Source organism: Misgurnus anguillicaudatus, chromosome 19, assembly GCF_027580225.2.
Source record: "Misgurnus anguillicaudatus chromosome 19, ASM2758022v2, whole genome shotgun sequence".
NCBI classification, from domain to species: domain Eukaryota; kingdom Metazoa; phylum Chordata; class Actinopteri; order Cypriniformes; family Cobitidae; genus Misgurnus; species Misgurnus anguillicaudatus.
The window spans coordinates 35,035,871-35,052,050 of NC_073355.2; the positions used below are offsets into that span (position 1 = coordinate 35,035,871).

General features: G+C 39.0%; 1 protein-coding gene across 3 annotated transcripts in view; it reads right to left on the reverse strand.

Annotated features, from left to right (window-relative positions):
* The window catches only part of LOC129436462 (protein shisa-9), a 103,210-nt gene that overhangs the window by 14,555 nt on the left and 72,475 nt on the right, over window positions 1–16,180 (reverse strand). For all 3 annotated transcript variants that reach the window (XM_055194623.2, XM_055194622.2, XM_055194621.2), the window contains one exon: window positions 14,347–14,459. In XM_055194623.2, coding sequence (XP_055050598.2) covers window positions 14,347–14,459 — 113 coding nt within the window. The remainder of the gene's footprint in view (window positions 1–14,346; window positions 14,460–16,180) is intronic.

Genomic DNA, 16,180 nt, shown 5'->3' on the forward strand with positions numbered 1-16,180 from the left:
ATACCATTAAAATATGTTAAGAGCTCCTTTATGAGTCTAAACCAAGTTTAAAGAGGGTAGTCACATAACAACGACAATCTTATTGAAGCAGTGGCGGCTCGTGACTGCTCATCCGAGGGGCGCAAATTCAAAATATCAGTGTCATGTGTGTTCCTTGTGTTTTTAAAATATGTGTTTGTTGCGTCATGTGAACCATCACGTGTTTTGTCAAAATAAGTGCCTGCTGCACACGCGTCAAAACCGTTTATGATAAAAGAGACGCTCACGTTCACAAAATACACGCAAGACACTCCCTTAACACTAAACTCTAATTATGCATGAGATTATGCGAGTATCTGGCAAACGCAATTGTCTCTTTTATCATAAACCCCTTAGACGCGTCTGCAGCAGGCACTTATTTTGACAAGACACGTGATGCACACAGGTCACTCGACGCGCAGAACACATATTTTGAAATTACAAACAACGCACATGACGGGCTACATGTTGTGACGAACTTTGCGCCGAGCGCCCTCGAAGACAGAAGTCACCGGCCGCCACTGTATTAAAGTGAATAATATATTTGGCATTACAGACCAAAATATTGTTATTTACATTTGAAAAAAATCTCTGCAAAGATCTTCAACGTTATAATGCCTTTTAACCACCAACAGGAGTCGTGACTTGCCTTTTTGACACAGGACTTCACTTAACGTTTTTGTAAAAGAGATTTATAATCAAAGAACAATGTGTGCTGTGGAAAAGTTCTTTGATATTCATCTGAGATTTAGTTTCTCTGAGGGTACGCGGTCCCTCCGGGTTTAATTCAAACAAACACATACAGAAAACGCAGTGCATCTGATTAATAATGCATCAGCCTGCTCAGGAAGAAAGAGCAATCAGCATCCATATTCATTTAGCTTTTTAAATATTACTGCCCGGCCCTTTAAGGCTTCGATGTGCATTTTACAACAAGGCTGAGCAAATAGGAGAGGGAAAAGAAGTAGAGGACAAAATAATGTAATTTGCAAAAGAAATATGGTCTGCCACAACGAAAAGGGTAGAAATAGTCAAATTTAGTTAAGTGAGTTTGTCAGCTCTTTTGTAATGCCACACAGTAACAATTGACTTGAATTAAATATTGGATGAATAAATGCAATAAAGTGATGGGTACTGTAATACTTTAGCAGGCGCTAAATTCAGGTAATACTTTAAAACCCCAGATGACCAATAACTTTGTGTCGTATTGTAAAAACAGTTAAGATCAATGACTGTCCAGCTTAACATTTTCAATTTTTACCTATTTAACAGATATTTTCTTTTAACATAAATGAAAGATGAAAACATTGTGTAATAAAATACTGCTAAAAGCTGTACCAAACATCAGCACACTGTAAACAGACCAACATCGAAGCTTAATGAGTCACACAGTACACTTTTTGCTTTATTGACTTGACTGGAAACACAAGCTTGTGTGAAGATATTTCGCATTTCGCAAAATTTAAATCTAATAAATTCTGACCTGTGAATTTGTATCACATGTGCCCAGTAGAAACGGGTACATCACAGCGTGACCTTTCTCTCAACTGAAAAGCAAAGATGGAGGCAGCGCTCACCGGCCATATTCACAGCAACATCCGAAAAATGTGCATATGCTTAACAGGACATTCGACTTTTTAAAAAAATGTGCTCATTTTCCAGCTCCCTTAGAGTTAAACATTTGATTTTTACCGTTATGGAATCCATTCGGCTGATCTCCGGGTCTGTCGCTAGAGCTTTTGGCATGGCTTGGCACGATCCGTTGAATCTGATTAGACCATTAGCAACGCGCAAAAGAATGGCCAAAGAGTTTCAATATTTTTCAGATTTAAAACTTTACTCTTCTGTAGTAACATCGTGTACTAAGACAGACGAAAAATGTAAAGTTGCGATTTTCAAGGCAGGTATGGCTAGGACTACATTCTCATTTTGGCGTAATAATCAAGGACTTTGCAGCTGTAACATGGCTGCAGCTGGCGTAATAATATCACGCAGCAGCCGAAAATAGTCCCCTTAGTCATTTTAAATGCAGGGGACCATTTTCGGGCAGTGCGCAATATCATTACGCCTCCTGCAGCCATGTTACATCAGCAAAGTCACTGATTATTACGCCAGAATGAGACTATAGTCCTAGCCATATCTGCCTAGAAAATCACAACTTTTAATTTTCCGTCAGTATGTGTACACAATGTAACTACGGAAGAGTCAAGTTTTAAATAGGAAAAATATCGAAACACTTTGGTTACTTTTGAGCGTGAAGCTAATGGTCTAATCAGATTTAATGGATTATGCTAAGCTATGCTAAAAGTGGTAGCACCAGACCCGGAGATCAGCTGAATGGATTCCAAAAAAGTAAAAATCAAATGTTTAACTCTAAAGTGGAGTGTCCCTTTAAAGTCGACTCTAGTGTGACCGGCCCATTAGAGAGAGAGAAAGACAGCGTGTAAGCAAAAGATAACATTGCACAAATACTTCAATGGTAGTATCCCAATGTATTATAATTAATTTATGACGTCTTTAAGATGTATCACATCAAGTAATGAAGTAGAACGTGTCCTTCATTTGTTTCATTAGTAAAGCTGGCATATAGCTTGCGCATAGGGTTGAGAGATTAAAGAGTAACTAAACCCTAAACCAACTTTTTTAAGTTAATGATCTGTAAAAATGATGCTTTATTAGTGCTGTTCATTGATTTTAGTAAGTTTTTTGACATTTGGATATAAAGTGTTTCAATACTGCAATATATGGTCTAAAAACGTCTGAGTGCTGCCCTCTTCAGGTTGAACGGTGGCTACTGCAGTTGAATTTTCCTATTGGATGTTGGGTCCAAAAAATGACTCGTGACGTAAGCAGGTTCAAGCTCACCACGCCCTTGTTAACGATCTCACCACACACTTGGTACGAGTTAGTTCGTCCCCTCTATCTCCGTTGGGATCTGCCCACTTTTCTTGCATTTTTCAAATATTGCCAGTGGGTGGAGTCAGGCTCTGACCGGGGGTTTAGTTACGCTTTAAAACACACCACTAACCTCCACTTAACTTGTATCATTTGTTCTTCAATATAGACAATTTATAGTTTAAGGCTATTCTTATGTAAGTGATCGGATGGGTTAAAAACCCCTTTAGAATAAGGGATTTGATCGAGATTTGGGTCATTAAGTTACAGACTGTAATTGTGTGCAAAATGTAGCTAAATTTAAATGTTTTTCATAAAAGAATAAAAATGTATGTTTTGAGCAGATTGAAGATAAAGGCTCTTATTTAACCATGAACAACAGGTGCTTAAGCTAAATGGAGCAGAAATGTGTAGTAGGACCGATCAATACTGTACAGTGTCAAAAAAAGGTACAAAAGTTGTCACTGGGATCTGTTACCTTTCAAAAAGGTCCTAATCTGTACCATTTAGGAGAACAGTATGTACGTCTAAGTTACCTTTTGAGATACCAATATGCACCTTTTAGGTACAAAAGTGTACGTTTGTGAAAAAGTACCTCCCCAGTGACAACTTTTGTACCGTCTTGTACCTTTTTACTGAGAGTGTATTACACAGACGTTTGAATTCATTTGAATATTTCTGTCTGCTGATTATCATATTCATGAATATTTAGGACGCAGTGAGATGCATGCACTGCAGTAAAGAATTATTGAGGTAAAAATACATGGACGGTTTATTGATCCCCATTAGATTGTCAAGCACATGCACACACACACAAATACTGTACGTGTGTTGCATGAGTGCCTTTATTTTTCCCTTTCTCAATGGACTGGAATTAATTTAATGACACATTCGACTACTGTGGATTCACACTAACCTGCATACACACACACTGATGCGTAATGAAACCTCATTAACCACACTGGAAATGTGTGCGAGTCTCTCATGGTTTCATGTGTGTGTGTCCTCCGATCCAAACATACGAGATCGAGCAATCAGCGTTAAGTACTACCCAGCTATTTATAATGCTGATGGACCAACATTAGAGGAGTTCATATGCTGTGTGTGTGAGAGATGATACAACAGTGTGCATGTCGTACAGCACAGCCTGACTCAATCTCTACAAAGTGCTTGCGAAGCAATTGCATGTGTGTGTGTGTGTGTGTGTGTGTGTGTGTGTGTGTGTGTGTGTGTGTGTGTGTGTGTAAAGTCACTCTGTTAAAGCTGATTGATGCTCCTACACATACAAGCTATCTGACCTTCAAACCACCTTCAGTCTACATCACCCTCCCTCCCTGTACTTCAGATGGTATGACCCAATCTCAATCTGAGTGGGTCAGTACATCTAAAGAAGCGGGGGGTGCATTAATCCATGCAGCTCTTTAACTGGACCATCTAACACGAGATCGGTTTCGATCTGTCTTATAAAACCAGAAAGTGCGAGAAAAAAGGGGAATAAAAGCAGAAGGTAAAAAAAGATTTTTGTCTTCCAGAAGCAAACTTAAGTTATGGATAAAAAAGGGCAATAAATGAAATATAATGCGGGTATGAAAAGAGAGATTTTAAATGACAGAGGGAGAGATGAAGGAACGTACTATGTGAGACCAGCTGCTCTACTGTCACAGTAAATAACCCTCACTCTTTTCCTCTCTTTCCGTATGCCTCCCATCCTCTCTCTTTCTCTCTCGCTGATAGTGTCACTGTGACAGCATATTGTACATGGACTCTGCATGTATGTCATAAGGTTGTACATATAAATGTGTTTCGTAGTAAAACATAGATCATGGAAAGATTTTTGGGTGAACTTTTCACCGAGTAGCAGGAAACAGCTGTTTTTTTAGGGACATCTCCAAACATCTGTCACAGCAGTGGATTTAAACTGCGAAGGTCAAACAAGCTGATTCTCAAACATTGCCCACAGCCTGTCTACCTCAGCCAAATACACTGAAATACACATCCTTGTACTGTACACACACACACACACACGCACAGTTAAAGTATTACTCTGAATTCTACAGAAAACAGTTATGGGACTTAGTGACAACAATATTTTTATATAAAGAAATACAAACTAAATGTTAGGTAATTAGTTTACATGATACAAAAGATAAAAGTTCACTTTTAAATTCAAAGTTCAATTAAAATTCTATCATCATATTTACTCTGATGTTATTCATTATAATGAATATATAATTATTACACGGCTCGTTTGAATGCTTGATTCTTATTGGCCAGTCGGGTGATTCTCACGAAATCCAGATTTAGAAGGTGTCCAGCATCAGAAATTTTTAAAAGCCTTTGAAGCCAATTTTTTTGCACATATAAGATAAAGGTCTGAACTTAATCATTATTTTTAGAGGATTTAAAAATATTTCCTATAGAATTATTTACATTTTTTAGATTTCATTATCAAAAATTATCATTACCGCAACATGATATTACATTAAATATATGCATATACAAACTCATGTTTCGGTAATGAGAACTAAAGTGTTGTCTAGGTACTATGACAAACAAAATTTTAACTTTTATCTGGAGAGATAAATAAGAACTGCTTACCTGGTAGCCATCTTGAGTGTCACAGTCAATTATGTCCCTTCCAACTATTTTTTTTTTTTTTTTGAAAATGTTAGTTCTTTGAGGGCTTAAACAATGATTAAAAATTGTTGCGGAGGATGAGAAATTTTTCTTGGACACATTTATATTTCTTATTATTTTCTCTACATTTACCAATGTTTTAACAAATACCACGTTTCTTTACTGTAAATGTTTATAGTATAACATGCACTGAAACTTTTTTTTTTTTAGATTTTTTAATTATAAATATTTCATGTCAAAGAACCCAAATCCAGTCATGGACACATTGCGGTAATGAAAATGTTCCTCTTAAATGTGGAAAAAACAACAAAATTGGTTTGTACTGTATGATGTCATTTGAAATCATGTGCAAAATAGTACATGAAGAGATGTTGGTAACTGTATGCTTCTTATTTTGATAGCATTTACTTTTTTATCAAAATGTTTCATGACATCTCATAAGTCTAATTTCACGAGAATCACCCAGTTGCGACATTTGCAGGTTTGTTATTCCCAGATAACAACCACTGAAAACTAATATCACTGTAACCCGGATGCTGCAAATCATTTTCACAGGTACAGTTTAATATTACACAAAAATATTATATAATAGCATATACAGTATGATAATATAAATGTTTAAACCAAATAGCATGCATAATTGCATGTTATCTTAAAGGGAACTTATCATAAAAATCGGACTTTTTCCATGTTTAAGTGCTATAGTTGCGTCCCCGGTGCTTCTATCAACCTAGAAAATGTGAAAAAGATCAACCCAGTAACTTAGTTTTGGTAAACCATTCTCTGCAAGCACCTGAAAAATTGGGTTTTTGAAATTTGGCTCCCCTTATGATGTCATAAGGGGATCTTATTATAATAATACCGCCCCAACATTCGCGTTGTGCACGTCCGCATACATGCTTAAATGCAACTTAAATGAGGCTCAGGGCAGAGCGTCGACTGACGCCACGGGTGTTTATACAGAAACTGTCATGTGAGACAGAGGTAGTGATAAACGCAATGTACAAACATCTATTTGTGGTGGTCAATTTAATTTTTGTGAAATCAATGAATGTATGGGAATGTATAGCATTCCAACGACGCTCTCACTTGTATGATGTCACAGCAGTAGGCAGCGCAAATATAATGACACGCCTATAATCCCTCCCACTCTGAAGTGATACTAAACTCGATGGAAAAGCTAACCAAGCCAAAGTGAGGTGAGCTGACCCAACCTAAACCGTGGGGTATAATGCATTGGAAAAGCGCCATTACCACAGCACACCTTCAGAGGTGTAATGGAGTACATGGCTCGACAGGTCAGGGCTGTTTTGGTAGCAAAAGGGGACCTACACAATATTAGGCAGGTGGTCATAATGTTATGGCTGATCGGTGTATGTTATAGGGTTAAAGTCGTGTATGAGCAGAAACGCGCACACATAACGTCATCTTGCTATGCTTGACATTTCGGTGTCTCTGCTCAGACCACATGTACTATATGCCTTGTGACATTTAAACCTCTTTCAGATGGAATGAGAGAGGTTGAAAGGCCAATTTTTTCCAGTGTTCTGAGATTTTCTGGCTTTCCACTCCATTTCCTAAAAAGCATCTCTTTACCCCGCCCCCCTCTCTCTCTCAGCCTGCATGTAACCGTTTTAAACCACTATACCTTTCTCTTTTGCCTTTAATCATTTGCTTTTCACCAAGACATCAATGTGCACTTGATTGACGTATTCAACTCTAGCTTTATGATTGATGCATGTGCAGGAATGAAGCTTCCTGTTGCTAAATTGCCATGCCGACTTTGATCCCCTCAAAGTGCTGTGAAATAACTTTAACAAAATGGCAGCGGTGCCCGGTCATGGGTCCGACCAAAGTAGACTATCACGATTCTTGGGGACATGCCGCCTGGGGACATGACTGAAACTTCAGTGTTTGAAGTTGACCCAAAATGAATTCTTTCCAGACTGCCAATGGCAACTGAAAGAATATGCTGGTCAAAGATCATAAGACATTTTTGCTCATTTCTGAGCCTTGGTGGATGTTTAGTTTGGTCTCTGCGTGTACAGTATAGTTTCTATCAAAAGAAAGTGAACATTGTTGACTAACCCTGATTATATTTTGTGTTCAGTGGCCTTTACGATGAGTGTTGATTATAAATAATGTACTCTTAAAACAAATAGTAGAGTCACACTAGAGTCGACTTTAAAGGGACACTCCACTTTTTTTGAAAATATGCTCATTTTCCAGATCCCCTAGAGTTAAACACTTGATTTTTACTGTTTTTTAATCCATTCAGCTGATCTCTGGTTCTGGCGGTACCACTTTTAGCATAGCTTAGCATAATTCATTGAATCTGATTAGACCATTAGCATCATGTTAAAAAATAACCAAAGAGTTTCGATATTTTTCCTCTTTAAAACTGGACTCTTCTGTAGTTACATTGTGTACTAAGACCGTCAGAAAATTAAAAGTTGCGATTTTCTAGGCAGATATGGCTAGGAACTACACTCACCTTAAAGATTATTAGGAACACCATACTAATACTGTGTTTGACCTCCTTTCACCTTCAGAACTGCCTTAATTCTATGTGGCATTGATTCAACAAGGTGCTGAAAGCATTCTTTAGAAATGTTGGCCCATATTGATAGGATAGCATCTTGCAGTTAATGGAGATTTGTTGGATGCACATCCAGGGCACGAAGCTCCCATTCCACCACATCCCAAAGATGCTCTATTGGGTTGAGATCTGGTGACTGTGGGGGCCATTTTAGTACAGTGAACTTGTCATGTTCAAGAAACCAATTTGAAATGATTCGAGCTTTGGGACATGGTGCATTATCCTGCTGGAAGTAGACATCAGAGGATGGGTACATGGTGGTCATAAAGAGATGAACATGGTCAGAAACAATGCTCAGGTAGGCTTGGCATTTAAATGATGCTCAATTAGCACTAAGGGGCCAAAAGTGTGCCAAGAAAACATCCCCCACACCATTACACCACCACCACCAGCCTGCACAGTGGTAACAAGGCATGATAGATCCATGTTCTCATTCTGTTTACGCCAAATTCTGACTCTACCATCTGAAGGTCTCAACAGAAATCGAGACTCATCAGACCAGGGAACATTTTTCCAGTCTTCAACGGTCCAATTTTGGTGAGCTTGTGCAAATTGTAGCCTCTTTTTCCTATTTGTAGTGGAGATGAGTGGTACCCGGTGGGGTCTTCTTTTGTTGTAGCCAATCCGCCTCAAGGATGTGCGTGTTGTGCCTTCACAAATGCTTTGCTGCATACCTCGGTTGTAACGAGTGGTTATTTCAGTCAAAGTTGATCTTCTATCAGCTTGAATCGGTCGGCCCATTCGCCTCTGACCTCTAGCATCAACAAGGCATTTTCGCCCACAGGACTGCCGCATACTGGATGTTTTTCCCTTTTCACATCATTCTTTGTAAACCCTAGAAATGGTTCTGCGTGAAAATCCCAGTAACTGAGCAGATTTTGAAACACTAAGACCGGCCCGTCTGGCACCAACAACCATGCCACGCTCAAAATTGCTTAAATCACCCTTTCTTTCCCATTCTGACATTCAGTTTGGAGTTCAGGAGATTGTCTTGACCAGGACAACACCTCTAAATGCATTGAAGCAAATGCCATGTGATTGGTTGATTAGATAATTGCATTAATGAGAAATTAAACAGGTGTTCCTAATAATCCTTTAGGTGAATGTATTCTCTCATTCTGGACTTTGCTGCTGCAACATGGCTGCAGAAGGTGCAATGATATTATGCACTGCCCGAAAATAGTCCACTTAGTAACTTTCTTTTTTTTTATATTCTTTTTATTAAGCATTTTACTTATTTCAAACAAAACATATAAAACAAAACATATTTAAAAATAAAAAAAAACTTAGTAACTTTCAACAGCAGGGGACTACTTTTGCGTAAGGTGAATTGAAGATACCAAATTGTCCTTCCCCCAACTTGTTTATGGATAAACCAGTTTTCATGAATATAGCCATATATGCTGGAATGGTGTGAAGAATAAAAAGAAATCAAACTTTATGCTCCTAATTTTACATATTCATACTACTAGTGATGAAAACGCATTATATCTCGTACAGACACACACTAACAACACTGACGAAAATAGATTTCAGACATATGGATACACACATGCCACAATTAACACGCACACACACACACACTTTCACACTGTGATGGACGAGTCTCACGGGTGGTCTATCATACACCTCCCTTCCTGACAGCACACACACGCATAATACACACATGCTGCCAAGTACATGATTGGCACATATGGCACGTAATCTTTTAGTCTTACACACATACACAACATAATATTTCATCATCAACATGCAAATAGTGTGACAACACATGCTGTCGCTCTCATTAGCTGCGCATATGAGACATTTTGCACCCAGCCAGACCTCTAACAATTGCTTATTTAAAAATGCAGTTAAAACATGCTTACATCAGCAGTTAGATATCTATCTCTCCAGAGCAGGTGAAAAAAACTTCAAAGTGTTTCTGCGTACGGGCTGTTCCAGAGGGTTTGCCTGCCCGACCAGACGGCAAAGACGAAAACATACATCAGCAGTTTCTTATCTGTGCTACAGTATATGATAAACATGCACGTCTTTCCACCTGTCAATCATCCAAGCTTATTTTCGAAGCATGTCGTCAAAACCAAAGTCACTTTGCTATGGCAGTTTGTATTTGTCTCTATGGCTGACAAGATGAAAAATGAGAAAACGAAACATTTTGTGGCATTATATAATTTAAAAAAAGGCTTAAAATGAAAACTTGGGATCATGCCCCAAACCCTTTACACAGATACATAATGACGAAAGATTCACAAAGAACTTTTATTATTTGAGTTTTTTGCCGTCTATTTTAAAGACGCCTATAAAACGCTCATTGCTACGTTGCCGAGGGGTTGAGGATGATTGCCAGGGTATTGCTTTGCAGTTAAAATGATTTTTTGATGGTTGCTAGGGTGTTGCTAGGTCATTTCAAGGGTGCTCTGGGAGGTTGCTGAGCCCATGAGTCTCTATGTTGTATATGTTTTACTCTTTGACTATTTAACCGCAATACCACCGTAGTACTTTTTAGTAAGGTCATTTATTTATTTATCAGCCACAGTATTCCTCACCCACATTCTTTAAAATTTCCAATGCTTTATTCCTCCCTCAAGGTCTCACTCTTCCATCTTCTGGCTTATTTATTCATTCATCTGCGTCTCATTTCCATTTTATTTCTCTTCACCGATCACTTTTCCTGATTCCTCCGATCTGTCTTTCAGTTCACTTCGCCCTCATCATTCCACCTCCCGCTTAAATCCATCCGTTCCAATCCATCCGACCACCTGCTTCTGGGAGGTTTTACCTGTCACGACTCTTCTGCTACCTGTGTGTGACTTTTTTAGACTTTGGTGGTCCATTAAGCGTTCCAGCTGGCGTGGCGAACACATGGTTAAATACACGTTGAACAGAAAGGAGGCTGACTTAGACAAAAACAAGATTATATGTAATAAAGACTATAAAGGTACCGTAGAAATATTCACACTCACAAAGGCAAACTCACACCGTGTGCGTACACGTGTGCATGTGCATGTGAATTGGAAAGCACAAGAGAGATAAATGGTTCCCAAAATCTCAGACAGAAGGACAGTGTGTTCTTGATCAGCAGGTCTTGGCTGACGTTTCTTAATTATGTCTTAATTAGCACAGTTGCTTGGTTAAGCCTCCTCATCTAGGCAGCGGTAGGATTTCTCATATCCGCAAATTTAATTACTCCCTCTTTACGGTTCATTACACTTGCTGGGTCAAAAGGTGACGGGCCGGAGAGCCCAAGTGCGTCTGTTTTGGCTTTATCTGTAATACTGTTGGACAATGACTTGGGCAGTCATTTTCAAGCTACGGTAGAGAAAGTGACCTAAAAGTTGCTGCCACAGTGTGAGGATGTTGTGGGCGGTTGCTGATGCCTTGCTTGCAGGTTCTAAGGTGAGGTCTGTGTGAGTCCACGTCAAAAGAGACTCCCCTAATTTATCTGGTATATTCTCAGAAATAAAGTACAAAAGTTGTCACTGGGACAGTACCCTTCCAAAAAGTGTACCCAAAGAGTGCATAGTACTTCAAAAGGTACATATTGGTAGTTCAAAGATACACATTTGTACCTATATGTACCTATTGGTACATATTAGGACCTTTTATAAAAGGGTACTGCACCAGTGACAGCTTTTTTTACCTTTATTTTTGACAGTGTATATTCTGCACCCTTCACTCTGAAAAAAATGTGTTAAATTAACTCAGATGCTGGGTTAAAATTAACCAAGAAATGGTTTATATTTGACCCAACAAACAGCATTTTGGGTTAAAAGGACCCAGCATAGCTTAAATTAAAACCTAGCAGGTTGGGTTCATCTCTTTTTGACCCAACGCTGGGTTAATAAAATATTCTTGCATAGCCAGACCATTATACTGAAGGTCTGGGAACAATGGCCGCTTTAAAGGGATAGTTCGGCCAAAAATGATATTAAACCCATGATTTACTCACCCCGAAGCCGTCGGAGATGCATATATACATAATTTTTCAGGCAAACACATTTACAATTATTTTAGAAAATGGCTGTTTCTCAATATGCGTTCTTCAGCGATCTTGCTTTCTCGTGTCCTTGCTCTACGTCATCATTAACAGTCGAAGTTCATTCCAATTCTCAAGAACGCAAGTACAGAGGACGCATGAAAATACCCGGATGTGTTCTTGATATCGAGGAGGCATCGAGTGCAGACTTGCGCGCTGAAATCGCTTCACGGCCCATAAGTCATTGCGGCAAAAGAATGGCGGAGGTCAGGTGACCAACAGGAAGATCGCACACATCTCAATTCTCATAAGTGCGTTCTGTGTTCTCGCGACCTTCTGAGTTCGTTCTTCCGAGGTCGTCTGGCAAGTTCGATCTCCACGAGGACGCAAGTCCGTTCTTGGAATTGAGAAACAGCCAATGTCTTATATCTTCCAGCTGCTAAACAGTAAAGTTACGGGGTCCAGCTCCTTCAAGTCCAAAAAATGTACATCCATCCCTCCCCAAAGAAATCCAAACGGCTCCAGGATGACGAACAAAGGTCCTCTAAAGGATAACCCGCGCGGTGTTGCAGAAATATCCATATTCAAAAGTGTACAAACGAAAACAACTAGCTACCGGTAGTGCCGCCATCTTAGAGTCCTCTGTATTCAGGAGAGAGTATCAGCGTAGTGTACGCACTTTTCTTAGTGACGTATGACAAATGCGGAGGGTGGGGGCACAGAGTAGCAGCAGAGTAACCTCCGTAAACTGCATACGCTCTCATCTTGAATGCGGATGCGACTAAGATGGCGGCGTTATCGGAAGCTAGACATTTTTGTTTATAAAGTTTTAAATTTGGATATTTCTACAACAAAACGATGTGGATTACCCTCAGAAGACCTTTGATTATCATGCTGGAGCTGTTTGGATTTATTTTGTGACTTTTTTTGGACTTGAAGGACGTGGACACCGTAACTTTATATTTGATTAACTGAAAGATCTAAAAAAAATAAAAATTCTAAAATAACTGAAAATCTGTTTGTCTGAAAAATGATGGACATATGCATCTCGGACGGCTTCGAGGTGAGTAAATCATGGGTTTAATATCATTTTTGGCCGAACTATCCCTTTAAATGGCCAAGGACCGCCCAAGATGCCACATGACACTTAAAGCAACCAATCACGTTTTGTGCCACGTCATGTTTAGGGGTGAGGAAATGTCTCCACGATAACAGACAGTGTAAATAATTCATTTACGAAAATCTCTAAGGTTAATAACAACAATGGCAAACACTTTCAAATATCCCATATTTGCTGCACTTTTGTTTCTATTGTGTCAAGCAAAACTCTTGCACGTCTTTTAAATCCTTTATGCCATGAAACCTTGCATACTTATCGGCTTTGTTGTTTCCATTTAAATCATTAAAGAGGACATTTCATAATAATCTGACTTTTTCCATGTTTAAGTGCTATAATTGGGTGTTCGGTGCTTCTATCAACCTAGAAAATGTGAAAAGATCAACCCACTATCTTAGTTTTGGTAAACCATTGTGATAAAATAAGTAATTGAAATTTGGCTCCTCTTGTGATGTCAGAAGGGGATAATACAGCTCCTTAATCTGGATTATCCAACCACAGCACTGCCATTTATTGCAGAGATTAGCTCATTTGCATTTTGAAGGACACACCCAAAAACGGCAGATTTTTGCTTACACTTACAAAGTGGCAATTTTAACATGCTATAATAAATGATATATATGGTATTTTGAGCTAAAATGTCAAATACGCACTCTGGGGACACCAAAGATTTATTTGACATCTTAAAAAAGTCTTGAGAAATGTCCCTTTTAAAGAACATGATACACATGTCTCCCACAAATCCTGTATAATTTAATCAAAGAACAACTTTCGAAGTGTTTCCAGAAAACTGTGCCATATGCATCAGGCGTTCAGCCATCGGTCCGTGGGCGTGACGTCTGAGACTGGGTTAAAAATAACCCAGCAGTTTTTAAAGTGTAGATATGGAGGTTAGAAGGGTAACAAGAAGTTTGACTTAAAACTGACACAAATCAGCAAGGCTCATCTCTTTAGCCAAACTGTAGGAAATAAAGTTAACTGATCTGCCAAGATTTTTCGCCCCAGTGCTATTATATTTAATTTGACGCTCTGTATATCTGTGAATCCCCTGAGAACCAACACAGCAGATTCTACAAAAGTAACTGCGTATCTTTGACTCACCGTTATTGCTGTGCATCGATCTGCCAGAGATGCCGTTGGATCCGATTGGGTGGTGGCCTCCTCTGTCCACGCCCCCTGCCTCGCCTGGCTGTTTCAACAGTTCTGTTAGGGCCCTAAAAAGAGAAGGATTTGTACACCATCAGTCTCTCCACAGGACACTTGGCACGTAGGGGCGTGCAACACAAACCAGACAATTCTAGTTCCAAGCAATATTTTGCAGTCATTCCAAGTCACGTCTCACTTGTCTTGTTTAGAAAAAACATTTGCATTTAAAAACTGACATTAGGCTCTATCATACACCCGGCGCAGTGCAGCGGAAAGCGCGACGCAAGTGTATTTTGCTAGTTTCGACCCGTCACAATTATAATTTTCACGTTTAGCGCCACGTTGTTTAAATAGCAAATGCATTTGCGCCCATGGGCGTTCTGATCTAAAAACGAGGTGTGTTCAAGCGCATTGTTGGCGCGTTGCTATTTTGAGGCAACTAAAATAGACTACGCCATTGACCAACAAAAACCTGGTCAATGGTGCAATATGTTTTTTGTTATTTAAAGAGCGCGTTAGAAATATGCGCTATATAAACGGGACACCAACGCAGGTTTGCTTATCACATATGAATGCTCAGCAGCACAAAAACGCTTTTCAAATATAAAAAGATTAAAGGATTGAAATGTAAAAGATTATTATTGAGTCTCTTGGACATAAATGAGGACCAATTATGAGACGTTAGAAGGCGCAAAGAGCTGCTTCACCTGTAGCCTGGTAAGTAAACAAATGCTTTCCTTTAAACAAATGCATCTATTTTTAAATGCTACCCCACAGATTTATTGTATATGATGACTCTGTACCTGTGGATATGGTGAGATGAGAACCTTTCTTAAAGGAATATTCTATTTTCTTAAAAGAAAAATCCAGATAATCACCACCATGTCATCCAAAATGTTGATGTCTTTCTTTGTTCAGTCCAGAAGAAATTATGTTTTTTGAGGAAAACATTGCAGGATTTTTCTCATTTTAATGGACTTTAATAGAGCCCAATATTTAATACTTAACTCAACTTAACAGTTTTTTTCAACGGAGTTTCAAAGGACAATAAACGATCCCAAACGAGGCATAAGGGTCTCATCTAGCGAACCGATTGTCATTTTTGACAAGAAAAATAAAAAATATCCACTTTTAAACCACAACTTCTCGTCTAGATCCGGTCATGACGCGCCAGCGCGACCCCACGCAATAGATCAACACGTCAAGAGGTCACAGAGGACGAACGCGAAACTACGCCCCAGTGTTTACAAGTGTGTTGAAAGAGGACCGTTCCTACGTTGTTGCATGTCAACTGATACTAATTAATGTCTTTGTGTCAGTTAATTGTTTACAATGGTCCGCAAATGTGCGTTTTATATATGTAACACGTGACCTCCCTACGTCACTACGCGTTTACGTTAGGTCGCGCTGGAACGGACCTAGACGAAAAGTTGTGGTTTAAAAGAGCATATTTTTTATTTTTCTTGTCAAAAATGCGCACAAACCATTTTTCCCGTCATTAAATTAGCAAAAGTGGATTCGGACACGCCCATTAAGACCGTGCGCCGTGCGCTTTAGGCAATGTGCTTAGATCGTTAAAATAGGGCCCTTAAACTGAAATTAGACAGAAATTAAGACAGAACCAGCTGCCTGATTGACCAGACTTGCATTTTAGGAGTAAGCTCTTCTGTTATGAAGTTGGCATTTAAATGGCATAACGTAATGATTCATATTTATTTAATTATCTCATTTTTTGTTCTGTAGAAGAAAGAAGGTCATGTGGGATTTGCATAATATGAGGATGAGTAAA